This window comes from Ailuropoda melanoleuca, chromosome 3 (assembly GCF_002007445.2).
Source record: "Ailuropoda melanoleuca isolate Jingjing chromosome 3, ASM200744v2, whole genome shotgun sequence".
NCBI classification, from domain to species: Eukaryota; Metazoa; Chordata; class Mammalia; order Carnivora; family Ursidae; genus Ailuropoda; species Ailuropoda melanoleuca.
In genome coordinates, this window is record NC_048220.1 from 35,446,628 (window position 1) to 35,474,367 (window position 27,740).

Here is a 27,740-nt window from a genome sequence, read left to right on the forward strand (position 1 = left end):
TTTAAACACAGACTAGCTCTGCATTTGTGAGAATGGTAGATAAAAACATGCTGGAAACCTCACAGTTCCTTATAATCAAAATTTACAATGCTCAGTTTTACCATCCTTTTTTTCTGTGAAATGGCCAGAAGTTTAGAAGTGAAGCTTAGAAGAGGAAAGAGTAAAAGAATCTTAAGAGGATAACTGGATTGTGAATAATGAAGCAATGTCTAGGAGTCTGATGGAATTCAGTATAAAATAAATTTTATGGGGGCGCCTGGGTGGCACAGCGGTTAAGCGTCTGCCTTCGGCTCAGGGCGTGATCCCGGCGTTATGGGATCGAGCCCCACATCAGGCTCCTCTGCTGGGAGCCTGCTTCTTCCTCTCCCACTCCCCCTGCTTGTGTTCCCTCTCTCGCTGGCTGTCTCTGTCTCTGTCAAATAAATAAATAAAATCTTTAAAAAAAAAAAAAATTAAAAAAAAAATAAATTTTATGAAAACAATTTTTAATCACATGGACCATAAGACTTCAGTGTGCTCTAATGTACTCCAATGTTTAAAAATAGATGGTTTTCTACTTACATTATAATCAAAAACTTACCTTCAAGGGACATCTTAGGATTTTCAAGCTTTTTTCTTAAAACAGAATCAATGAGAACTCTAAGCTGCTTGAAAATGACGGCTATTTTTACAGGGGCCTGTTGAGAGGAGATAACAAATTGGCCAAAGTTAATCCCTGTGAGTGTGAATGACTTTCAATAAACGAAGGTAAGCATGTACACCTTACCAACTGCTTAAACACATCTGGACTTTAATAGAAAATGTTACTGGAAAAATACAGGCAAACTATTTCCTGTAGCTTCTCTTAAAATAACTCTGTGGGAGTGAAGACTGAAATTTGGGGGAAGGAATTAACAGCTTTATTGAGGTGTAATTTACTAACCTTAAAAATCTACTCATTTTTAAGTGTGCAATTTGATGATTTTTAGTATATTTATAAAGTTGTGCAACCATGATCACAGTCCAGTTACAGATGATTTCTATCACCCTGTCCTCTTGGAGAGAACTGCAGATATTTTTAAAGTTGCATTTAAGTTTACTTCTCCAGTCTTAGACAAATTGTTGATGGCATATGGTAACAGAATGTATTAGATTTTTTTTTAAGCTGGTTAGCGCTGATGGGGTTACAAAGAAATAAGCTTATTGCCGGTAGCAGTGATTGGTCTAATTTTTCCAGAGAAAAACCTGACTATACTCATTAAAAGCTGTGAAGCTGTCTTATAGATGGCACGATGTAACAGAAGGTGCTTTAAAGTCCTGGTTGGTTACGCCAGTTAGAATGGCAAAAATAGACAAGGCAAGAAACAACAATTGTTGGAGAGGATGTGGAGAAAGGGGATCCCTCCTACATTGTTGGTGGGAATGCAAGTTGGTACAGCCACTCTGGAAAACAGTGTGGAGGTCCCTTAAAAAGTTAAAAATTGAACTACCCTATGACCCAGCCATTGCACTACTGGGTGTTTACCCCAAAGATACAGACGTAGTGAAGAGAAGGGCCATATGCACCCCAATGTTCATAGCAGCATTGTCCACAATAGCCAAAGCGTGGAAGGAGCCGAGATGCCCTTCAACAGATGACTGGATTAAGAAGCTGTGGTCCATATATACAATGGAATATTAGTCAGCTATCAGAACGAGTTCTCAACATTTGCTGCAACATGGACGGCACTGGAGGAGATAATGCTAAGTGAAATAAGTCAAGCAGAGAAAGACAATTATCATATGATTTCTCTCATCTATGGAGCATAAGAACTAGGATGATTGGTAGGGGAAGAAAGGGATAAAGAAAGGAGGGGTAATCAGAAGGGGCAATGAAACATGAGAGACTAGGGACTATGAGAAACAAACTGAGGACTTCAGAGGGGAGGGGGGTGGGGGAATGGGATAGACTGGTGATGGGTGGTAAGGAGGGCACGTATTGCATGGTGCACTGGGTGTTATACGCAACTAATGAAGCATCGAACTTTATATCGGAATCCGGGGATGTACCATATGGTGACTAACATAATAAAAAATCATTAAAAAAATAATAAAAATAAAAAAATAAAGTTCTGGTTGGCCAATAACAATTCATTTAATCTAAGAAAGTTATTTAAACTTCTCACTGAAGTCTCTCATCTATAGACAGGAAACTACAGAAATTAATAACAAGGTTATCAGGGTAATAAGTTCGAGATAATCCATGTAAAGTTAACCACTGAAGTACAGGACACATGGCAAGTTATTATTACTGATAATGCAATCTGTAATAGTAGCAATATTTTATGATTTTCATATTTACCAGATTTAAAACAATACAGGCAAGATAAAACAAGGAAGTCTTCCACTTTAAGTCAAACGATAGGAAGAGATTATGCAAATGCCAATACAATTTTAAAAATCTACCTCAGTGGTACTGCAAGTAGAAAATTTTAACGTTACGAGATCAGTTGTAGCACGTACCTGAAAACAGATCCAGCCATCAACAGAAAGAAGACGTTCCCGGTGTTGAACTTCGATATCACCACCAAAAAGTAAAACTGGGAAAGGGGTTATTAGGGTAGTTTCCCTCAGGTATACTCGGGTATACCGTACCTGCATTGGAATAAAGAGGAAGAAGAAAACTTCACAGCCTAAAAATGTAAGAAATTCATTTATGTTTCACGTAAGCATTTTTCTATAATTTGCCCTTTTAAGATTCACATCGTAAGTTTTGTAAAGCTACCTTTACTTTCTCATATGCCCATAATTTGCCAATGTTATAATAATCATTCACCACCTGTGCAATTACACTATTAAAAGGCATTTTAAAACATTAATTGTAAGGATGAATTACATACCCTGAACATAAAACTATGAGCAAGTAATTTTACAATGCCAATGCTTAGCACAAAAATAAAACTGTTTCAAAGTGTCTGGTTTCTAGACCAATGTTCAGCTACGGCCACTAGTCAGTAATTCCTCATGCTTTACATTTAAGTTTTATGACAGGGTAATGATTTTTTGAGCCAGTGCTTGAAATTATGGATCCTTGTTAGTTTATAGCAAACTACGATTCAAAAGATTTTTTTAATTGTAAGCTATAAATAATTGCTTCTAAGTTATCCCAGGTTACATTGTGACTCAAACTGTTGCCAGGTCATACAGAGTTCTGCCTAATCCCAAACCCCCCTTATTTGAAATGCACGTATAACATGTCTTCGTTCTCTGCTGAGGTAGCACCTTTTGGTGAAATCTCAGGGAACTGATACATGATGATGGTCAGAGTAGAAACCTTAATATTTTTCTTTCATTAAGGGAAAGAAATAAGGACTTTTTTTTTGATGAAACTATATACATACTGATTTCAAATAAGTACAAAAATAAACAGCTCAATTTGAGAATGAAATATAGTACCTGTTGGGGCATCCTAACTTGTTACCACTGACTTCTAGAATAATGTTCTGAACAGTGGAATTAAGAATGAGCACTTTACCTTCTCCTGGTATAAAAGCCATCCATAAGTTTGCAAATCTCGATTTACTGAGGATGGATGTACTTGTGCTTTGCCTTGGGCTGTCTCCACAATGCAAGCCAATTTTTCTGTAACATCAACTGATTTTGTATAGATTATCTTCCCCACATTGTCATATAGTCCAGCGGCCAGTACAGCTTTAAGAAGGGCAATTTCTTGGAAGGAAAGGGTCTGTGAGGCTCTGTTTCCTTCCCAGTCATTAGAAGTTGATGATGAAAATCCCGCTGCCTTAACCAACTTGATTAACTCTTGCTTTACATCCTAGATTGGTTTATGTTAAAAAAAGACAAGATCGTAATTGATTAAAATAGAAAAACTGACAACGCTTTAATACATATTGCTGCTTCCTATCAAAACTGATAGGATGCCAAATTATGTAGTTAACTACAGCCCAAATCAAATGAGGGAGGAGAAAATGATACTGGTAAATCAAGGATTGAAGAATTACCTATTTCTACATCCCAAGACTTTACATGTTATAAAGCAGAATGTCTAAAATGTGAGAGCAATAAAAATGCGTCTGAACACATTTGCATTCAATATATTTATTTTACTAGTAGCTCTCCCCACACAATGAGGATGGTCACAGAGGAAACTAATAATTAGAGAAAGAACAGGGGAGGAATCTCGATCCTGGAATGCAAATACTTCGTTCATCTGCCCCTGAGAATCTCACCTTAATTCTAACAATGACACTGTCATTTAATCTAAAATTGTTGCCTAAAATCTGTATTAACCTTTAGTAACTAAGTGCCAACCAGCTTAAATTCTATAGGAAGGATGAGCATTTTTCAAAGTAAACAGGATATAGGCGATTAAAAGGTGATATTTACATTTAGGATTTCCTTTAGAGTTCTTGTTTGGGACTTAAGAGACTTTGATTCCAGGTAAGAAAAGGCCAAACAGCTGCCCTAACACCACAGGGTAAGTGAAGAGATGGAAAACCTTGCAGCCCAGGGGAGGTGAAGAAAAGGCTCACAGAAGGAAGGAGGCGGAGGCAACTGGGCGGCTGGAAGGGAGTGGAGACCTAGAAGAATCCCAGTGAGTTAGGCCAGAGGCAGCTATTTCTTTAATTTATCCCTTTATCTACTTGCAGGAGGACAAAACTCATTCTGAGAGATGTCCCTGCTCTTATCCCAACCATTATTCTGAATGACAAAAAATGTGTTAAGTTATATGGGAATAAAATATTTAACCCTTTAAAATATGAGCACAGAATAGAGGAATCACATGATACATTATTTGCTGAATACTTTTATAGCGTGTCTGTAGTAGAAACTGTCTGCCTTTAGATGGTGTGCTAAACACCGTTTCCCATGCACCAGGAACATTATTTGCAGAGGCGCCCTGCTTTTGCCATCACTTGTCTTTATATTTTAACTATACTTCTACTCACTCTCCTCCAAGAAATAATTCTGATCCTCAAGAGTAGCCAAAAACCTGAGTGATGGGCACAGCTGTTAGGTTTCCCTTCCCAAGAGCAGATTTATAAAACCGGTCACGATCAGCCACAGGGAGGGATGCCTTGGATGCCTTTCCATAACTATCATCCTACCTGCATCTAAGTAGCTGGCTAATATTCAGGGAAACAGAAAAGAATTTCCCTAAAAGGAATTGGGGCTCTTAGGAAAAATGACTAGATTCCAAGCCTTAGAAGTATTTTATGATTATTACATTATGGTTGTTAAATACTATTTTAAATCACTGTAGCGATACATAAAAGTTACCTATTACAAGAAACAACAAAAAGTTATAAATTTATTAATTCAGTAAATTAAATCTGTACTATGTGTCAAGCACTATCCTTGGCATTTCTTTTTCTAAAATAAGCCTACTACTCAACCATATGCCCCCGAGTTAGAAAGTTGTATTAAGACTTACCTCTAGGGTTAACAATGATGTTCTATTAAGAAAGTTCCTACGGCAATATGCTACTTCAGAACGATAGCCTCCTTCTTGCCGTGCTTTTTTCCATCTAGATAAATAAAATGACCGAAGTTCAACATGTTTTCTTTTCAAACTCTCTTTTTCAGAGGTATTAACCAAAGTCAGCTTAATTACAATCACTTAAGGGAGGGGGTTCTTAATGGTTGTAGGAGCTACTAATATAAGAATATGAACTTCAACGCTGAGATTTTTTGTGGATGATAGTAAATTATTAACTCCAAATCTGAAGTAATATAGACACAACAATACAAAGTACATTACAGTTAAATTTTAGAAAGGCTTATAAAAATAGACATCTTTAAAATAATTATACCTTCATATATGAAGTAACTAAAAGGTAAATCTTAGATATATCTTTTTAATGAACATCAAAGATAAATTTTTAAAAAGTAAATAACCTCAGGTCACTGACTTACTGACAACACCCAGATTATTTCTTTACCCTAGGTATGCATTGTAGATTGTCAGGTGGTCTGAATCGGCCATAGCCAAAGCTGATTTTGCAAGATCTGCCTCATCTTTCCGACCAATTGGTGTAGTAAAAGGAGACTTCTCGGTCATCACTGCAGCTAGTGTTGCCTATCCATAAATAACCAAAACATTTACCATTAAAGAGGCAAACATGGAAGGATGATTTGAAAAAAAAAGCAAATCCTACAACAGTCAGTCCCACTTTCAAGTTGCATGTTTCTTCTTTTCCAATACCTTTATTGTGTTCTACAATAGCTAACATTTTCATTTTAGTTACTTTGGGCTTCAATTTGTTTAATTTAAAAAATACATCACTTTTAGACCATATTTATAAGGCGGTCACATCACCAGAATCAGGTAAAAACCTGAATGTGTGTATAGTGATTCACAGTCTGTCACACAGAAGCAATCCCAGAATCATAGCTCATATACCTTGACTCTTAGCCTACTAAACTTCCATTGCCTGCAATGTTCTTTAAATACTTTTAAAATAATTGGTAACGCATTATGGCCCATTTGTTTTTGTTGCAGCTTTTCACATCAATGATCATGACAGATTATTTTTTGGACTCAGGACAATTCTGGTGAGTATTCCTAATACCAGAGAAACAGACTAGAGCACGTTACACTCTCTTCATTCTGTTTTTAAACAGAATGATTTGCAGTCCCAGAAAAGGCCATAGCCTGGTAAAACTGGAAAGCTGAAAGGGCACAGCAGGCCCAGAGTTTCAAAAAGAGGCACAAAATTTGTTAATTCTGAGATAATTTGATAAAACAGAACCGCTAGTAATTGCTGGCTCAGAGACAGAATGCAGAAAAGCGAAGGAAGAAAGTTTTTCATTCTCCTTAGGAAAGTCTGTGGGGTTCACAGCTTTCAAAGAATCATCTACTATAAATAGGGCACCTGGGTGGCTCAGCCAGTTAAGCATCCAATTCTTGATTTCGGCTCAGGTCATGATCTCAGGAGTGTGAGATCAAGTTCCGGTTGGGCTCTGTGCTGGGCATGAAGCCTGCCTAAGACTCTCTCTCTGTCTCCCCCTCCCCACACAGCTCTCTTGCTCTACCCCTCTATGTAGTCAATTAAAGAAACATTTCAAGTCGGATTTTTTTTTTTTTTTAAATTTATGTGACAGAGAGACAGCCAGCGAGAGAGGGAACAGAGCAGGGGAGGGGGAGAGGAAGAAGCAGGCTCCCAGCGGAGGAGCCCAACGTGGGGCTCGATCCCGGAACGCCCGGATCACGCCCTGAGCCGAAGGCAGACGCTTAACGACTGCGCTACCCAGGCGCCCCTCAAGTCGGATTTTTGATAGCCAAAGTCTACACAAGCCAAACCCATTTACAAAATAGTACCTCCAGTATACTTAAGTAAAGGGATGAACGTATATTATCCTGCATATAAATATAAAAAGTAAAAATTATTTCCAAACTTTGTAATTTCCCAGCCAAAATGACAGTTAAAGTGAAGAAGCAAGAGCAGCATTTATCTTACCACTGGGTCAAGGCACCCAAATATGGCACCAAAAATAAGCATCTTGCCAATCTTGACATTCACAGGCAGAGCTGCAAGGTGTTGGCCCAGTGGAGTCAGTGTAGGCTCATTTAGCTCACAAGCTCCAATTTTTCGGAGTAAATTCATTGCATTGCTGATTACTTGAAGCTGAGGAGGATCTAAGGCTTTTGAGAGGAAATCTTCAGGAGAACCAAGATTGCATTTCTGCACATTAAAAAAGAGTGATAAATCAGTATATTAGAAAGAATTGACCAAAGAGATGGTCAAATTGGAACTAAATTCTGAGAAAAAAGACATACATGTCTCAGTAAGGCTATCCTGTTCTTTTTCTTATAATTGGAAGTGAGAGACTTTGTGTGTGTGTTTGAGAGAGAAGGGCTGATATGAGGATGAGATCTTCTAGGCCATATTTTTAGTTTCCTCATTCCTGATTTTTGTAAAGTCAAAATCTAAGAACCAAAGGGTATTGTTATAGCTCTTTCAGACTGGGAAGCCCTTGGTCTATGTCAGGGTTTCTCAGTCTCAGCACTGTTTAGCAGTCGGCCCTGGCCTCTACCCACTAGGTACCCGTGCAACACGACTGCCTTCTCCCCTGGTGAGCAATACTGCCCCCAGTTGAGAGCTCGTTTTAGTCTATTAAGGACAAGTGCCTGTGGTAGAATTTAAGCACAATGGGTTTACTTATAAAAAGATGGGAGAATGGGGCGCCTGGGTGGCTCAGTTAAGCATCTGCCTTCAGCTCAGGTGATAATCCTGGGGTTCTGGGATGGAGCCCCGCGTCAGGCTCCATGCTCAGGCACGAGCCTACTTTTACCTCTACCTCTGCGTCTGCTGCTCCCCCTTGTGTGCTCTCTCTCGTGCACACTCTCTTTCTCTATCAAATAAATATCTTTTAAAAAAAGATGGAGGAGGTATTTATTCAAGAGTAAAAAAAAAAAAAAAATACATGAAAATCTAGAGCAACATAGGGTAAGAGAAATGTAAGTCTTCATGTTTTCTCTTTTTTAGAAAGAAAAGAATGAAAAAAGAGTATCTGAATTCCCTTGGCATTACCATAATATGAAGACATAATTCCTCCAAAGGCACACGCAAGATTTCAGGGACAGAATAGTCCATAAAGCCTTCAAATCTGAAAAACAAAATAATATTATCAGAATGCCTATTATCAGAAATGCCACACTATAATGACTGATGTCTTTCTGGTTCCCAGGGCTGTGGCACACCTTTCTCTTGTGTACATCCTGAAGCAGAAGCCATCTCGGACCCTCCCCGCTCTCCCCTGGCGCTGCAGAGCACTTGCTTTACTGACAAACGTCTCAACCAAAGAACTCATCTGACTGCTTTCATGGTACCTGAAGAAAAGTTTTAGGAGAGAATATTTAGATAAAGGAGTTAAATCAAAATTTGAAAAAAGCTGGAAATAGGCAACTCTTAAAATTACACTGAAAACAGGCTAAAAAAAGTCCATCCATTGTGGGCCAGGGTATTTCCCAAGTCATGTTTCATATTTAAATGATTCAGCAAACTCTGCAAACTAAGTCTCATACTATCAAATTAAAAGCTTCAAATACCTCTACAAGGGAAAACCTGGTTAACTAAACCTTTCCCAAATTAATCTGACCATGGAAGATGTTTTACTTTAATGGAAGGCCTATGAATTATGCAATAAGACTTCTTTGAAAAAGTTTGAGAAATGCCTCTTAGTAGTGATATGCATTGCCGAATATTACTGAAGTTTCCTAATAGCGGGAGAGTGTATATGGATTACAACAGACTATCAAGGTGGTCTTCCCTGTTTTTGCAATATAAACATGAAAACATTTATAAAGTAGTAACTTGTTTATGAATGTTCAGGTAAGGTTACCTATTAAGTGCCAATTACTATACCATGTACTTTCAATTATGAAAAATATTCATGCTCCCCATTTACATATAAAGGGACGGATAATTATACTTACCGGTATTACAGATCAGAGATTTAAATCCAACTTTGATTCCAAAATCCATATGCTCTGTCATAATCTCAAATAATGTTTTTGTAAGGATATTTTACAAACAAATTTACAAAAAAATCTGTTCTGAAAATTTTCTCAGACAGCAGTTTTCTCCAAGTAGTCGTACATGGCATTACTTATGGGAAAACTTAAGACATGAAATTTGACATTTACTCTTGGGCATTTTAAAGTTTCTTAGAGTTTCTCTGAGGCTTTTTGTTTTGGGTAGAATTAGGACATTTGGAATTTTCCCCATATGATTCTGTGATTTCTCCCAAGAATATAAGAGCACCAAACCCTTTTCAAACTTACTTATTTTCTTTTGTTCTTCCAGTGTCAATTACAAATACAACATCTGGAATAGTGATACCTGTCTCTGCAATATTTGTTGCTAAAACAATCTGAAAATAAAAACCAAAGGATTTAGATAACCACTTTCAGCAGTGTGCAATCATTTAAACTATAGTTTGACCTGATGAATTTTAAAAAGTGAATTTCAAAATTATTTACAAAAATTCACCATCTACCTGCTATTACTGTGTAAATGTATTAGTTTTCACAGCTTAGCTTGCCAATTAGAGATTTTCATTCCAACAAAAATACCGGTCCCCTAATTCTAGTCAGTCATCTTAAAAATGAACTAAGTAGCCTGGGAAATTGGGTCAGTATTCCTGACAGCTCCGCACAACCATTCACAATTATTGAAAATAATAGTACATCAGTAAGAAGTGGGTTGTTGCCCTGGCTCTACTACTTACTAGCTGTGTGACCTCAGCCAAGTCGTTTTACGTTAGGTGACTTCAGATACTTCTACTGTAATTCAGGAGGTAGAAATAGATGATTTCTTAGATCCATTTCTAGTTCTAAAATTCTTAATGGTGATGGCTGAATACTACAGTCTTTGCATTTTTTCTGTTGAGTCCTTGGAGGTAAAACATTTAGGAAATTCTCCATCAAATACTCACTTATGTATTGCTCTATCTCAACTCTGCAATTCAATAGTAACTGCTTGTTTTTCTTACTCATTTGACTTAGGAAATAATAATCTGGGTTCTAATACTTAGATGGGACCTAGGTACTCATTCTATCTCAGCAACATTTTTTTTTTTTTTTAAGAGGTAGAACTCTTTTCTTTAAACCAAATCTTAGGGGGAAGCCCAAATATTAAGAGATTAGAGCAGCCTCAGAACCCAGGTTCTTTCTGGGAGCTCCTGGGTTCCCCACAGTTCTTAAACTGTGTGCTCTTTTATCCCCTTCTAAATCTGAGACACTCCCTGCCAAGTATCCCTTCACATTCGGAATCCTGAACAGAGGAGACATGAAAATACTGAGACGGTTTCCTAACCTAACGGTCTATATATTAAAATCAGGGATGCATAGCCTGGAGAACAACAAGGAATCCTCACAGGATTCAAATAGCTCCTGATATCCAACATCCTTCATGAAAAGGATGGGAAAAGTAATGATTTTTCTTTTCAGAAGCAAAATCCATGCCATAATATTTTTCAACTGTCACTCCCCTAAAAGCCTTGTCCCTTTAATAATGCATAATAAAAATATTCAAATACTTTGATTTTAATATTGGGTTCGCTTCTGATTTTGTTAACCTAGAGAACATCTAGAGTCTGCCACTGCCTATAAGGCACTTAATAATATTTTAATTACTGTGATGTGAAAGAGTCATTACATTTTCATAAAATATTCTCAGATCACACGTAAATTCACTGCACTGAATTTTACCTTCCTGACTCCAGGAGGAGGAAGTGTGAATGCTGCAGCTTGATCTTGAGTTGAAAGAATAGAATGCAGAGCTATCACTTTATATCTGAAAGTTAAAATCATAGTTCTTAGCAAGAGTTTCTCTTTAGAAGACACTGCAAAGAATAACAAAATTTATTTGCAAATAGCAATTTAAAACTTTATTTTGAAAAATTTCAAACACACAAAGTTCTGAGAATGATGCAATGAAACCACATATACTCATCAAAGAGAAAATACTTAATATGAATTTAAATGGAATATAGGGTTTAGAGAATTTTAAAATATGCTTGGATATTAGAACTGTGACAGCAGTAATGAACTGTATCAGGACAGATACACTAAACAGTTGATTCCATGTCTGGGTGATAAACTGCAACCTGTAGGGGGTTTTGCACTGTCCAGTGGGTTAGGGAGGGGAGTCACCATCTTATTCTCAACCATAGGATTCCCTCAGCTTACTCATATTAAGAACACAGAACAAAAGCAGAAATAGTACCTAAAATTGTTAATACATTAAGTGCTATAATGTTAAATGTTAAAGTTGTTAATGTTAAATGTTAAAAAATTCATTTTGGATAATTTTAATTATATGTAAAAAGACTGAAAATTCTGATCAGAGTTTTAATAAACATTTTTCTATTTCAAAACTACTTAGACTATAATGAAGATTTGTAGTTACCGTTCAGAAAAAAATCTTCGGTCAGTTGATAGGAGATCATACAACTGTTGAATATGTGCAAGTCCTGGTAAAAAGATCAACACTGCTCCTTCAATATTTCTGAATTGGGGACTTCTGTCTGAAATTCAACAGAAGAAGAAAGGCCAGGGATAGCATGTAACATGTTAATAAAACATCTTCAGTCAGCAGAAAAGTTTTATCAAAACAAATGGAGTCAAATTAGAAAAAGATCTATACCTAAATATATAAGAAGTTCCAAAATGAGATCAAGGTTGATTTTATGAGGATTCATGTAGAGAATAGCATGCTGAGTGCGGTTGCTGTACTTTTGGTAAAATGGATTTAAATCAGCACTTGATCCAGTATGAACTGGTATATACTCCTACAAGAAACACAATCAGAAAAAGGTGAACAAAAACATTAAGTATTTTTATAAGACAAAGGAAAAAAAGATGTATTTGCACTCATTCAAAACTGTATTTCTCATTGTCATTATTTTGCTAAAATATGTAAGAGTACACTTTTTAACTGTGGAAAAAGCGTAAAATTTCATGTGCTGCGTATTTCATTTCATTCAACCTCCTTAAGTATAGCAAAACTTTTAATCTTGTCATGTATATACTAAATTATAGAAGGGCTAAGAAAAACAGAACACTGTATGCATTGTTCTGTGGCAACAAGAAGCACGCCAGGAGAGGTCATAGTAACTTTTTGGGGCGGGGGTGGGAAGAGGGAGAGAGAGAATCTTATGTAGGCTCCACGCTGGGCATGGAGCCAGACACGGAACTTGGATGTCATGACCCTGAGATCATGACCTGAGCCGAAACCAAGAGTCTGATGTTTAACTAACTGAGCCACGCAGGTGTCCCCATAATAAATTAAATAGTTTATATCTGCCTCATTCCTACTAGATTCTACTTTGGTTGCTGAATTCCAATTATCTCTTGAAATACCTTTATTTTTTGAAGTCCTTCTTTAATTTCTAGTTTCTATCTCTGGAGTTTTAGGGAAAGATTTTAGTTTTTGTTTTTTTAATTTATCTGCTTAAGTAAAAGATAAAGTAACTTCATGTTTCCATCAGATTGGATATAAGCATGAAATATCATGGATACAGTATATTTTCTGTATATAGTATCACTGGCTAAAATGTGGATAATTTAGTTTTTTATGATACTTCTAAAAATAAACATATCATAACTCTCCAGGAAGAACTGTGCTTGCCCTAGACAGCTTCACTATATAGCTAAGGTTGGCTCATACCAGGACAGAGGCTGCTGAGAAAACAAATGGCAAGGATCTATTTAGATTTTGGGCCTGCCCCATCCTCAACACCTAAGGTGTTCAGATAAAGTAAGGAAAATAATTACAAATTTACTCCTAAATAATTAATCATGGCTATGAGACAATAAAGTTTCCTTCTTATTTATATGGTCCTTGATTTTTTTATGTCTATCTATATGGCCAAAATACCGTAAAAAGATAAAATACCATAAACCAAAGATCAAAGAAATGATCTTTAAAATTTGCTCAAAATCCTCTCTCTCCCAAATTATACTCAAATTCACTGTGCCAGCCATATGATTTCAAACCTCTCATAGAAGGTTATGCCCTGGCTATCACTATCAGATGTCTCTGAAAATGTTTTCTTTTTACCTGGTATTTTTTTATTCCTCCTGCTTTGCTTGTAACATTAATGGTAATTTCTTCCTCCTCCTCCAGAAATTTCTGACAGTATTCAGAGTCTTTCTCCAGTACAAAGCCTGTTTCTTCTATTATATCTTCAAGATGAAAAACCTACATAGATTAAGGCATATAAATGATGAACTCAAATTCATTTCAGTAAATATCATTTTAAAAAGAATGAGGGGATCATTATCTTTTGAATGTTACCAAATGTTAATTTAGTCTATTATGAGAAAAGCTTCTTTCTACATTATTTGGGAATGGAAAACTTGGTTGATAGAGAGGAGTTTGTCCCTAGAAGTCTCAGGACAAATTACATTATGGTGTCTATTTTTTAATTTGTGAAAACTGATTAAAAAGAGCTGTCTTTTTAAGCTGAACCCAAAGGACAAACATTAAGAATAGAACAGGCAGACCAGAAGTTTCAAAACAAGCCTAAATTGGAGAGGTGGGTGCAAAAGTTCTTTATTGCCAGGCAGCCACTCTCAATCTGCTTATAATGGTTTTGACATGGAAGTGTGTTTTATGTTCTGTACTTCTCAGGTACGTCTTTCAGCAGAATCCTTCCTTCCAGCCCACCCACCCTCAATCCAGGCAGCACCAGCCGCCTGATTCCCAAGCCATCTCCAAGTCCTCTCCTGACTTGGAGTACTGTAGGACTAAGTATGGGCTCAGACTACTAGGGCCTATCTTCTAGGGGAAACTCCCTGGTAAGAATGTAGTTTCTGTTCATGTAAGCATTATAAAGAACACTTACCTCGACAGGATAGCTTCTTCCTGAAATTCTGAGAATAGGGCAGTGTGTGAAATACGTAGAAAACTTTTCACTGTCTACCGTGGCGCTCATTAGAATCAAGTGCAAATCAGAGCGTTTCTGTAAAATTTCCTTCAAGATAATCAGTAGGAAGTCTGACTGGACACTTCTTTCATGAACCTAGTATAAATGGAACAAAAATTTTAACCATATATAAGGTCTAGTAAGAGGCTAAAATAATCAGACACGCAAATCTACTAAAAGTTAGCATTTAAATATAGTTGATACATGTGGAAGCAGAGAGAAGCTGTATGTTTCAATAAGGTAGCTCTTCAGAATTGAAAATAAAATCACCCTCTAAAACGGAAGCCATAAAAATCAGCATATAATGAACAAAATCAGCTATGATAAAAGGATGCAAGCTTACGAGATGGTTTGTAAGTATTTGGTTAAGATTAGGTTATCTCCTAAATTTCCCTTAGAAGCCAAGCCAGGGTGATTCCTCAAGTTCTGCCACTAATACCAAACTGTATGGTCATCATTACAAGACTGGTGGTTCATGCATTATGTAGAAAAAGGGGGTTGGCTGTAGGGATCCAGCAAGGTTTCAATGAGTTGTCTGAGAAAAATGGTTTTTAATGCCCTTCTGGCCCACACATTTTAGGGAAAAACATAACAGATGTGGTATACAGAGTTCCAGATCTTCTGAATATAGCTATCTTCCAACTCTGTGTATTCTGACTTATTTCTAGCCCATTTTTATTTTGTAGATTTAAGGCAGCACACAAATATTAAGTACATGAAGATAACAAACTAAAACAGGTTTTATCATTCGTTTGTAGGTAAGCAGTAAATAAGTGTTCAGGTTCTGGAATCAATCGCTTGGGTTCAACTCTTCTTGGCCACTTACAGTATGACTTTAAGAATGTTAAATATTTTTGGGTCTATTCTTCTATAAAACAAGAATACCTATAGTATAAACTTTGTAGAGTGCTTGTGACAGTCCAATGACATCATGTAAAGCCCTCAGAACAGAGCCCAACAAATAGTAAATACTCACCATTATGCTAGATGCTGGGAATGTAAAAAAGACCAAGATAGTTCTCTCCATTTCAGTTTACAGTCTAGTAAGATACTGTACAGGATGGTTTTAAATTTACACATGAAGAGTAGTCAATTCAGGAGGTCAGGGAGTATACTAAGAGAAATTGCCTTCAATGCTAGGAACTGAAGGATGAGTTTGAAAAAAAAGGATGAAGGAGGAATAGGATGAGAAAGGGAGGGAAAGTGGTGATGGCATGCAAATTGTATAAAATCACAGTAAAAAGAGGGGTCATAATACATTTTAGGGACTGGAAAAGCAAACATGATACCTTCAGAATGGGAAGGGGCAAGAGATAAAGCAGGTGAGGTGCTTGGTAATCTGATGTACCCTAATGACTTGGGCAGTGCTTAAAACATTGTAGGGGCACCTGGCTGCCTCAGTCAGGGGAGCATGCAACTCTTGATCTCAGGTTTCTGAGTTCAAGCCCCCCCACACAGGGTATACAGATTAGAGATTACTTGAAAATAAACCTTTAAAAAAAAATCTTAAAGTAGGGAATTCATGCAGTACGAGTTTTGGTTTGAAAAAGGTAAATGGCAGGGCGCCTGGATGGCTCAGTCAGTTAAGCATCTGCCTTCAGCTCAGGGCATGATCTCAGGGTCCTGGAATCCACCTCCAAGTGGGGCTCCTTGCTCAGCGGGGAGTCTGCTTCTCCCTCTCTCTCTGCCCCTCCCCACTGCTTGTGCACATGCTCCCTCTCTACTAAATAAATAAAATCTTTTTTTTCTTTTTTTTTTTTAAAGATTTTATTTATTTATTTGAGAGAGAGAGACAGCTGGCAAGAGGGAACACAAGCAGGGAGAGTGGGAGAGGAAGAGGCAGGCTCCCAGTGGAGAAGCCTGATGTGGGGCTCGATCCCAGAACACCGGGATCACGCCCTGAGCCGAAGGCAGACGCTTAACGGCTGCGCCACTCAGGCGCCCCAATAAAATCTTTTTTTTTTTTTAAAAAAAGATAACTGCCTATAATGTGGAGAATGTAATGGAGGAGAGCAAAATAGAAAAGAAGTTTAATTATTGGTTTTTGTAGTACTTAAAGAAATAATAACCTGTATAAGGGCAATACTAGTTGAAGATGGAGAAAAACGAATGAATTTGAGAAAAGTACAATCAATAGGTCTAGGTGACTGGATTTAGGGAGAAAGAAGGACTAATCTTAGTTATTATTATTTTTTTTTAATAAGATACAGACTTTTTTGGGGCGCCTGGGTGGCACAGCGGTTAAGCATCTGCCTTCGGCTCAGGGCGTGATCCCGGTGTTATGGGATCGAGCCCCACATCGGGCTCTTCCGCTATGAGCCTGCTTCTTCCTCTCCCACTCCCCCTGCTTGTGTTCCCTCTCTCGCTGGCTGTCTCTATCTCTGTCGAATAAATAAATAAAATCTTTAAAAAAAAAAAAATACAGACTTTTTTTTTTAAATAAGATACAGACTTTTTTTTTTTAAGATTTTATTTATTTATTTGACAGAGATAGAGACAGCCAGCGAGAGAGGGAACACAAGCAGGGGGAGTGGGAGAGGAAGAAGCAGACTCACAGCGGAGGAGTCCGATGTGGGGCTCGATCCCATAACACCGGGATCACGCCCTGAGCCGAAGGCAGACGCCCAACCGCTGTGCCACCCAGGCGCCCCTAATCTTAGTTATTTTTACTTTGGTGGTTTGACCAGGATATTTATGTCTGAAACTTGAGAGATTTCCTGATGGATGAGGCAAATCAGAGGAAGCTCATCAAATAAGTGTTAATTTATGCAGATACTGATTAAAAAAAAATCATAAAATAGAACTAAAAAAAAATGTGTCCTTTATATTAAGCACATTCAGGAGAGGTAGGCAAAAGATTTGGCTGTAAACATACCAGCAGCCAGCAGGAAAAGCTACTTAACTCACACAGTGACCACAAACTAAATCACACAACTATTCATCATAATAAGGTAAGTATTATCCTGAGCACTGTCAAAAAGAAAGATCCTGAATAACATAATGAACTCTGTCCCAACATCTTTTATATTCTTGTATTTAACATGATGATGAATTTCACTGGGCTTTTTCTTACTTTTACCATATTGTTCAAGATACTGACAGTATCACATTCAAGCACAATTCAATAAATCACAATTCAGTAAATGAGACTGCTAACATAAACCATGAAAGAACAGCTTCCTCAAGTTGGTCTGGCTTTTAAATTAGGGTTCACCCAGAGGCAAGAATATATAATGGAGAAAAGGCAGTCTTTTCAATAACAATGTTGGGAAAACTGGAACACTTTCTATAGTATACACAAAATAAACTCAGAACGGATTAAAGTTCTAAATGTGAGACCATAAAACTCCTAAAAAGCAAAAATAAGCTCTTGTGACTACACCAAAATAAAAGGCTTTTTGCACAGTGAAAACCATCAACAAAACCAAATGGCAACCTAATGAATGGGAAAAGATATCTGCAAATCATATATCCGATAAGGGGTTAATATCCAAAATCTATAAACACACTAGTCCACACCAAAACAACCCCACAATTTAAAAATGTGCAGAGGATGTGAACATTCTTTCAAATAAGACATACAAATGGCCAACAGACACATGAAAAGATGCTCAACATCACTAATCATCAGGGGAATGCAAATCAAAACCACAAGATATCACCTCATACCTGTCAGAATGGCTAGAATTAAAAAGAAGTGTTGGTGAGGATGCAGAGAAAAAGGAACATTTGTCCACTGTTGTGGGGAACGTAAACTGGTGCAATCACTGTGGAAACAGTATAAAGATTCCTCAAAAAAATCAAAAACAAACATAAAATGGTCCAGTATTTCTACTACTGGGTATAGGAAAAGAAAACAAAAACACCAATGTGAGAAGATATATGCACCCCTGTGTTTGTAAGAGCATTATTTACAATAGCCATGATATGGAAGCAACCCAAGTGTCCATCGAGAGATGAATGGATAAAGATATGAAATATATACAATGGAATATACAATGGAGTATTACTCAGCCATAAAAAAGAATGAGATCTTGCCATTTGCAACAACATGGATGAATGAAGAGAGTATTATGCTAAGTGAAATAAGTCGGACATAAGACAACATGTTTTCACTTATATGTGGAATCTAAAATAACACGAAGTGTAACAGGAAAAAAGTTAATACATTATGGGACATCCAAATTATATACTATAAAGTTTACTAAAAATCATGGTTTTGTAGACTAATATAAAAAATGTTAAAATATATATACAGACTATAAATATATGTATTTATTTGTATATATAAATATAATATAATGTGCATATTATATGCAACTTAAATGTCAACACTGATTTTTTTCTGGGTCATGGGGTTATAGATTTTTACTTTCATTTTTGTATCTTTCTATACTTGTAAAATATTTTCTAACCAAAAGGAGGAAAACAACCCAATAATCTATATGTAGTCAATTAATTAAAAATCAATGAATGAATGAACTTTTTTTTTTTCTAAGATTTTATTTATTTGACAGAGAGAGTGAGTGCATGCACAAGCAGGGGTGGTGGCAGGCAGAGGGAGAAGCAGGCTCCCCGCTGAGCAGGGAGCCCAATCTGGGGCTCCATCCCAGGACCTGAGCCGAAGGCAGATGCTTAACAAGCTGAACCACCCAGGTGCCCCGAATGGCTGAACTTTTACTACTGCCCTCTGAACTTAGTGAATTAACAGACACTCACAAAAACTTTACGTGAGGGAAAATTTTTAAAATATTTTTGAATAAGAGAAATGTTATTAACCAGAGACATAAAGGATCTATATTCTAGAAACTATAAATCACTCTTGAAAGACATTGAGGAAGACACAAAAAGATGGAAAAATATTCCATGCTCATGGATCGGAAGAATTAACATAGTTAAAATGTCCATGCTACCCAGAGCAATCTACCCTTTCAATGCTATCCCCATCAAAANAATACCGATGACATTTTTCAAAGAACTAGAACAAACAGCCCTTAAATTTGTATGGAACCAGAAAAGGCCCCGAATCTCCAAGGAACTGCTGAAAAGGAAAAACAAAGCTGGGGGCATCACAATGCCGGATTTCGAGCTGTACTACAAAGCTGTGATCACAAAGACAGCATGGTACTGGCACAAAAACAGACACATCGACCAATGGAACAGAATAGAGAACCCAGAAATGGACCCTCGGCTCTTTGGGCAACTAATCTTTGATAAAGCAGGAAAAAACATCCGGTGGAAAAAAGACAGTCTCTTCAATAAATGGTGCTGGGAAAATTGGACAGCTACATGCAAAAGAATGAAACTTGACCACTCTCTCACACCATACACAAAAATAAACTCCAAATGGATGAAAGACCTCAATGTGAGACAGGAATCCATCAAAATTCTAGAGGAGAACATAGGCAACAACTTCTATGACATCGGCCAGAGCAACCTTTTTCACGACACATCTCCAAAGGCAAGAGAAATAAAAGATAAAATGAACTTATGGGACTTTATCAGGATAAAGAGCTTCTGCACAGCCAAGGAAACAGTCAAAAAAACTAAGAGACAGCCCACGGAATGGGAGAATATATTTGCAAAGGACACCACAGATAAAGGACTGGTATCCAAGATCTACAAAGAACTTCTCAAACTCAATACACGAGAAACAAATAAACAAATCATAAAATGGGCAGAAGATATGAACAGACACTTTTCCAATGAAGACATACAAATGGCTAACAGACACATGAAAAAATGTTCAAAATCATTAGCCATCAGGGAAATTCAAATCAAAACCACACTGAGATACCACCTTACGCCAGTTAGAATGGCAAAGATAGACAAGGCAAGAAACAACAATTGTTGGAGAGGATGTGGAGAAAGGGGATCCCTCCTACATTGTTGGTGGGAATGCAAGTTGGTACAGCCACTCTGGAAAACAGTGTGGAGGTCCCTTAAAAAGTTAAAAATTGAACTACCCTATGACCCAGCCATTGCACTACTGGGTGTTTACCCCAAAGATACAGACGTAGTAAAGAGAAGGGCCATATGCACCCCAATGTTCATAGCTGCATTGTCCACAATAGCCAAATCATGGAAGGAGCCGAGATGCCCTTCAACAGATGACTGGATTAAGAAGCTGTGGTCCATATATACAATGGAATATTACTCAGCTATCAGAAAGAACGAATTCTCAACATTTGCTGCAACATGGACGGCACTGGAGGAGATAATGCTAAGTGAAATAAGTCAAGCAGAGAAAGACAATTATCATATGATTTCTCTCATCTATGGAACATAAGAACTAGGAAGATCGGTAGGGGAAGAAAGGGATAAAGAAAGGGGGGTAATCAGAAGGGGGAATGAAGCATGAGAGACTATGGACTATGAGAAACAAACTGAGGGCCTCAGAGGGGAGGGAAGTGGGGGAATGGGATAGACCGGTGATGCGGTAGTAAGGAGGGCACATATTGCATGGTGCACTGGGTGTTATACGCAACTAATGAATCATCGAACTTTACATAGGAAACCGGGGATGTACTNATAGGAAACCGGGGATGTACTGTATGGTGAATAACATAATAAGAAAAAAATTTAAAAAAAAGAGAAATGTTATGTATCTTATTTCTTTTTTGACAAAATTATGCACAAAGCAAATCAGTTTACATTTACTAGGCTACTGTGCCATTTAAAATAATTCCCATGGGAACCTTTTCAATTTAAACATTCAATTTAAGTGTGCAGTCTAACTTGATTCAGGGAGGGATATATCTAGAGAGAAAATGATGAGTTATCTTTTTTTTTTTTTTTTTTAATAAGAATCAAAGAAAATCCTTTAACTAAATGGAGTTGAGAGTCAGTATACTGGTTAGAGAACAGACTGCAGCCAGATGGCCTCAGTTTGAACCTCCGGTTTCAGAACTTGCTGTGTGAACTTACACAAGGCATTTTAACCTCTCTGTGCCTCAGTTTGACAACTGTCAAACAGAGGTAAGAATATGTACTTCACTGGAGTGCGAGGAAGGATTAAACGAATTTATATACATAAAATCAGAATAGCATCTAGCATATAGCAAATATCACATGGTATTAAATCTATTAACATGAGACATTTGTTAGAGGAAAAAAACTATTACATGTAAAGTGTCTGGTATTTAAATAAGCAGGAAGAAAATGTTAGCTAGTATTAGAAACAGCATCTCTTTATTATGAAGATGTTTTGAATTTATCTGAACTAGACTATAGAATATACTCACCTCGTCTACAATAACATGAGACACATTAGTTAGGAGACCATCTTCTTGAAGTTTCCTTAGCAAAACCCCTGTTGTACAATAGAGTAATCTTGTAGATTCACTAGCTCGAGATTCCATCCGGATCTGATATCCACACAAAGAATTCTGAAGGGAGAACACAAGGTTGAGATTAGATTCTCACAAGTGATCTGGGAAACAAGCACTAAGAGATGCAGCACAGGTGCTGATCCTGCTATTAGGTGGAGCAGCTTAAGTAAATCTGTATCTATTTAGAGAACTTTATTAATTAAAATTATTTTCCCATGGTCTTCAATTATCTAAAACGGTAAAATTTGTTTTGCTAGTTTTAAACAAGAAAAACTTTTGTTCTTTTCAAAGTGTTGATACAATAGCTGTTCACCCTCTTCAGGTACCATCAATATTATTCTAGTCTTTTTTTTAAGAGGGGGGAGGGGCAGAGGGAAAGGGAGAGAGGTAGAGTGTCAAGCAGACTCCGTGCTGAGCACAGAGCCTGAAGCGGGGCTCGATCTCAGAACCCTGAGATCATGACTTGAGCTGAAACCAAGAGTTGGACACTTAACCGAATGAGCCACCCAGGCATCGATATTATTCTAATTCAATCATCTTGGAACAAAACGCTAAGGTACTTAGGAACAAAAATTTAGAGCTGTTCCCAAAATTTTCTATCAAGATTTCATAAAAGCTGCCACCATTAAAAAGGAGCTGGTATTGTACCAGTGGTGCCTGATGGGAATCTTGAAGTCCCGTCTATTTCCACCACATTTATTTTTTTCAGTCATTCTTTTATTTGCCACGTGTGTACATGTCTGTCATCCTCTTAACGTGAGCTCCTTATAAGACAGAAACTGTCTTTTTTCTTCTTACATTCCATGAGAGAAACCCAATTTGTTACATAAAACATTTTTAATAATGGTGTATGTTCTTTTTTTTTTTTTTTTTAAGATCGTACTTATTTATTTGAGAGACAGAGAGAGAGCGCAAGAGCGGGTGAGGAGTAGAGGGAGAAGCAGATTCCCTGCTGAGCAGGGAGCCCAACTCGGGACTAGATCCCAAGAATCTGGGATCATGACCTGAGTCGAAGGCACATGTTTAACGGACTGAACCACCCAGGTGCCCAAGGGGTACGTATCTTGAAGACAGAGGCAAAAATGTTAAGTACCATCTCCAGAAAGAACGATGCAAAGTATAAATAAGCGGAGTTATTTGACTTGGAATTCATATCTGGCTCGAAACAATTTTATTAATTTCTGTATTTTGCAGTCATTCTGGTTAAGGTGTAAATAGTTTTGGGTATGCTTGCATGGCAAAACCCATGACAAGAGATATTTCAGTATTTTTTCCATTTTTTAAAAATCAGGGACTTGAGAACAGTCTAGCTTTTTCTTCTATATTGTATTTTTCTTCTGTTTATTAAAAAGAATTAATGAAAATCATTCAGGAATACATTCCATAGAAACTACTTGCAGGAACTTGAGATTTATGTTTTACAGTCAAATCTGTATTTGTCTATATTCTTCGTTCTCTTTAGTATATAACATATTTGAATATTCAATTATTAAAGTGAATTTATTTTTTCCTTGATATGAGAATTTTTATGACAGAATTACTAACAACCCTTTTCAAGTGCCATAATATGACATCTATCAAAGAAAACATGAAAAGTGCCTGAGATATGCTATTGAACAAACAGTAATAGTCAAAACTTATACATGGTGCAGGTTCCATTTGGATCCCAAGAGCAAAGTGATTAATGTCACCACTCACTGAGACGGAGTCCAACAACATCTTACCCTTCCTCCAGGTCCATTTTCACAGCCCAACTCATCACATACTCTTGTGGCTAAACTCACTGCTGAGATTCTTCGGGGCTGGGTGCAGACAATGTTACACTTACTTGTTCCCCACTCATTTATAAGCAAATCTTCCAACAGAAAATGTGGCACTTGGGTACTTTTGCCACTCCCTGTTTCACCTGCCACAACCACTACCCGGTGCCTTTTAAGAGTTTCAACGATTGAATTCCTATGTTTGAACACTGGTAACTGTTGCCTTTCCTTTAGAAGTCTCTGGTACTTCGGTGTGCTTCGCAACTTTCTAAACAGGTTTCTAACAGGTTCCAAATCTTCTGCCTTTTCTGATTCCAAGGACAGTGCAGAAAAATCTTCATCAGAAACTAAATTTTCCCAAGATTCCTCTGGATCTTCAGAGTTTCCTCTCTTATTTTCAGAATGCTGTTGCTGCTGTTGCTGCTGCTGTTTCAATTTGTTCAGAAGTTTGGCAATAAAAAGATCACGGGGTTTATTGGTTTCCATTTTATTTAATTCTTCCTTTTTCTTTTCTGCATCGCTCCACTCCAGCCAAACATCTCGGTAAGTAGGAGGAAGTAACTGATGCACTGACTATAAATGAAAACAAACAAAAAAACAAACAAACAATCAGCAGTATGTTATTTTCACTACCTACTGGACACCAAAATTCAATAGGCTAGAACTGAGAATAGCTACTTTCCTTTTAAAATGTAATTTCTCTTAAATTAGTAAGGCATTACTTTAATATAAGACACATGCTTACAATGTAAATTTATAAATAGCATATCATATTCAGGCTTCTAGACTTACTAGTTGTGTGACCTTGGGCAAATAACCTCTGTGTCTCACTTTCTACATTTGTAAAATGGGGCTAATATCTCCTTTATAGACATACTCTGAAGTAAACTTTAAGTTACTAAATGAAAAGTGCTCATTCCTGGAACATAGGAAACTAGTGAATACTTTTTTATTATTTACTCCTGCAGTGATGCTACGTAAAGATGTAGATGATCCATAAAGCATTTCGGAAACAAAGCTCCCCTGTCAGATGCTGGTAGTTAAATTAAGATTATAGGTCAAAGTATTTAAAATGAACTACAGTGGAAGGGTGCCTGGGTGGCTCAGCTGGTTAAGCATCTGCCTTCGGCTCACATCATGATCCCAGGGTCGTGGGATTGAGCCTCACGTTGGGCTTCCTGCTCAGTGGGGAGCCTGCTTTGCCCATTCCCCACCCCCCACTCAGGTTCGCTCTCTCTCAAACAAATCAAAAAAAGAACTACAATGGAGTCAATCTAAGTTATCCTAATTCTGTGCTATAAAATTATTTCTGTAACAGTTCTCTCTATAACAATGATAGTCATTTCTATCAATTAAGCTCAGCTTATGTTAGCTTTTTTGCAAAATAAGGGAAATAAACGCATGAAGAACTTTTACTGTCAGAAACTGGAAAAGAACTATTGTTGGGAGTTCCACGTTATCATGGTCTGGAATTTCCTTCTAATTTTCCATGAAGAAAAATACACATATTTATTGTATAAAACAAATGCTGACAATCCAACAATCCAAGAAAAAAAGAGCTTCCTTCAGTAGTACTTTAATCTTTCCTTAACCTGAGAGCTTATAACTAATAAATCCTAAAACTGACAAGTTGAATCAAGGTCTTTAACTTTTCAAAGCTAAGAGAAAATATAACATTAAAGAGAGATATTATAATACTTAAACATTAAATTGTTTAAAAATTCTCCGTACTTCAGCCAACCTCGTACAACTATTTTTAATCTGTAAAACAGCATAGCCTGAAAAACTGAACCACTGAAATCGTTCAGAGCCTCTGGTCTAAGGACAGAAAGACAGAGAGGTTTAGGGGCTAGAGGAAGTCAAAATTATAAATAAGCAGAAATGAAGATTAATCTGAAGAAGTAGGTAAAAACTGCCACAAAGGGCCATAATTAAACACTACATTCCATATGCCCATACAGTTTTAGGTTGGCTACATACAGTCCACGAATGATTTTTGAAAGAGCTCAGTCTAGAAAGTCTCACCTGCCCTTTCACTAAACGATAAAGAGCTAGAGTTGCTCCCAGGTGCTGAGCTTGCATGCCATCCTCTGTTAAGATCGCGGGGCACACTACCAGGACATCGTCTTCAGACTTGATTACCCTTACCCTACAAAGAAGCAAAAGAATTATAAAAATAAAATTAATGAAGTAAAACAAGTCAGAATTCCATTAACACTGAACCTAAGTTTACATTAATTATTTAAATTAAGTATTTCCATGGAAGACACTGAACCTAGATAATAACTTATCAGCATTATCACCCAGAGACATGGAATGAGAAAGCTTCAAACAGGTCTACTTAGCACATAAAAAACAAAGATTTTTCATCTTCAGATTTTTCTAAAATGTCATTTAATTAACCAGAAAAACATACCTACATTTCCAGTATCTACCTACTGGAACTTTTTCAAAGGAAGGATTTGGACTCTTGGGAAGATTCTTCCTGACCCAATCGATCAGAAATTGTTTGGGAGATTTTCCAGTCCAGCTTCGAGCTGTATAGTCAAAATTTCTTACATCATGAGGTTCTTTCTTTTTCTCTAAAATGACAAAGATTGGTGCTTTAAAAGTCGTCACGCAGTAATGTATAATCTCTTTTGAGTGATCAGAGTCCTCTCAATTTTGGGAAAAGCCTTTTAGAAGAGAATAGTTGAAAAATGACAGAGAAAAGCTTGCTCTTCTACAAGTGATGTAAGCAAATCCTCTGAATGGATAGAACCACTGAAAATCTGAATCTTAAAAAAAGCATCCTGAGTAACTTGTAAAAAATCTACGATATCCATGTGATGGATTATTTATGGTACTCTGAACTACAGAGGCTACCACACAGGAAGGGTAATCTCTTGAAAAAATATAAATCAGATGTCACTTCCCTGCTTAATAGCTGCCACCGCCACAACCACCTTCATTGGCTTCATATTACATATAAAAGAGAGTCCAAATTCTCCATGATCCATCTCTACCTATCTGTTATCACTCCACCATCATGCTCACTACACTAGCCGCACAGGCAGTCGGTCACCTCCCCAAATGCCCTGAGCCTGCCTGGCCCAACACAGTAGCCACCAGCCACATGTGGACAAACCTAAATTAATTACAATTAAACTTTCAGTTTCTCAGCTGCACTCATCACAAGTGCCCCATAATCATATTTGGCTAGTAGCTACCACACTGGATAGCTCAGATACAGAACATTTCTGCCATAGAGTGTTCCGTTGAATAGTCTGCTCTAGATCTTTCCCATCGTAGACTTCCAATGTACTGTCTCCCTCCTTAGACGGCTCTTCCCACAAACATGTCACTGGGCTGACACCTAATCATCTGTTAGATCTCTGAGCAAGTCATCAGTCCTCTTATCTTTATTACTAGAAACCGGTTTTCTTGCTCTGATAGCACACATCACAATTTGTAATGAAACATTTAATGCATATTGAAGAGGGCAAGGACTAGGTTACTTTTGTTAATAACCGTACACATAGCAACTGACATTATGAACAGTGAGGATTCAATAAATATTTATTAAACAATGTATCATTTAAAAAACTGACAATTTAGTATAGGATTTGACTCTATTACAAATATTACACAAGCTATATTAATAATTTACTTAGCACAAATAAGTACACAATTACATACATATAGTGGCATGGCAGGACTCATGGCAGTCTTAAAGAGGTACTGTTTTGAACTGAGCTTTGAAACAAGGGAAACAAGGGAAAGGGGGCACCTGGGTGGCTCAGTTGGTCAAGCATCTGCCTTTGGCTTGGGTCATGTACCCAGGGTCCTGGGATCAAGCCCCGAGGTGGGCTCCTTGCTCAGCAAGGAGTCTGCTTCTTCCTTTCCCTCTGCCTGCAGCTCCCCCTGCTTGTGGTCTCTCTCTCCCTCTGTCAAATAAATAAATAAAATCTTAAAAAAAAAAAAAAAGAAGAAGAAAAGAGGGAAAGGTTGGCCAAGCAGGGGGTAACAGGATGAGCAAAATCATGGAGCCATGAAGTACACGTGGCTATAGTACACAGCTGGGAAAATAAAGTGGAAAGGCGGACTGTGGCAGGATGCAAAGGATCTTCAATATCATGATAAAGGGTTTGGACTTATTACTGATTAAGGGTTTTTACAGGGAACTCACACTCAGATGTGTGTTATGGAAAGATAATTCTGGCAGGAATTTGGAGGATGGACTGGAAAGAGATGA

At 37.4% G+C, this 27,740-nt stretch overlaps 1 protein-coding gene and 1 long non-coding RNA gene across 5 annotated transcripts in view; one reads left to right on the plus strand and one right to left on the minus strand.

The window, feature by feature from the left end:
* DHX29 (DExH-box helicase 29) overlaps positions 1–27,740 on the minus strand; it is a 46,404-nt gene that overhangs the window by 1,732 nt on the left and 16,932 nt on the right. For 2 of the 4 annotated variants that reach the window (XM_002928078.4, XM_034656235.1), the window contains 18 exons: positions 25,923–26,088; positions 25,532–25,655; positions 23,471–24,079; positions 21,660–21,803; positions 14,335–14,511; positions 13,548–13,688; positions 12,132–12,276; positions 11,895–12,012; positions 11,195–11,279; positions 9,767–9,855; positions 8,684–8,812; positions 8,514–8,589; positions 7,440–7,664; positions 5,922–6,058; positions 5,414–5,507; positions 3,494–3,793; positions 2,482–2,613; positions 581–677 (listed from right to left, as the gene is read on the minus strand). In XM_002928078.4, the coding sequence (XP_002928124.2) occupies positions 581–677; positions 2,482–2,613; positions 3,494–3,793; positions 5,414–5,507; positions 5,922–6,058; positions 7,440–7,664; positions 8,514–8,589; positions 8,684–8,812; positions 9,767–9,855; positions 11,195–11,279; positions 11,895–12,012; positions 12,132–12,276; positions 13,548–13,688; positions 14,335–14,511; positions 21,660–21,803; positions 23,471–24,079; positions 25,532–25,655; positions 25,923–26,088 (2,988 nt within the window). The other 2 variants (XM_034656234.1, XM_019808845.2) reach the window with 2 other exon arrangements.
* LOC117801493 lies at positions 674–8,805 on the plus strand. The gene is made up of 3 exons (XR_004624071.1): positions 674–747; positions 6,482–6,534; positions 8,671–8,805. It is a non-coding gene; the product is annotated as an uncharacterized LOC117801493 (long non-coding RNA).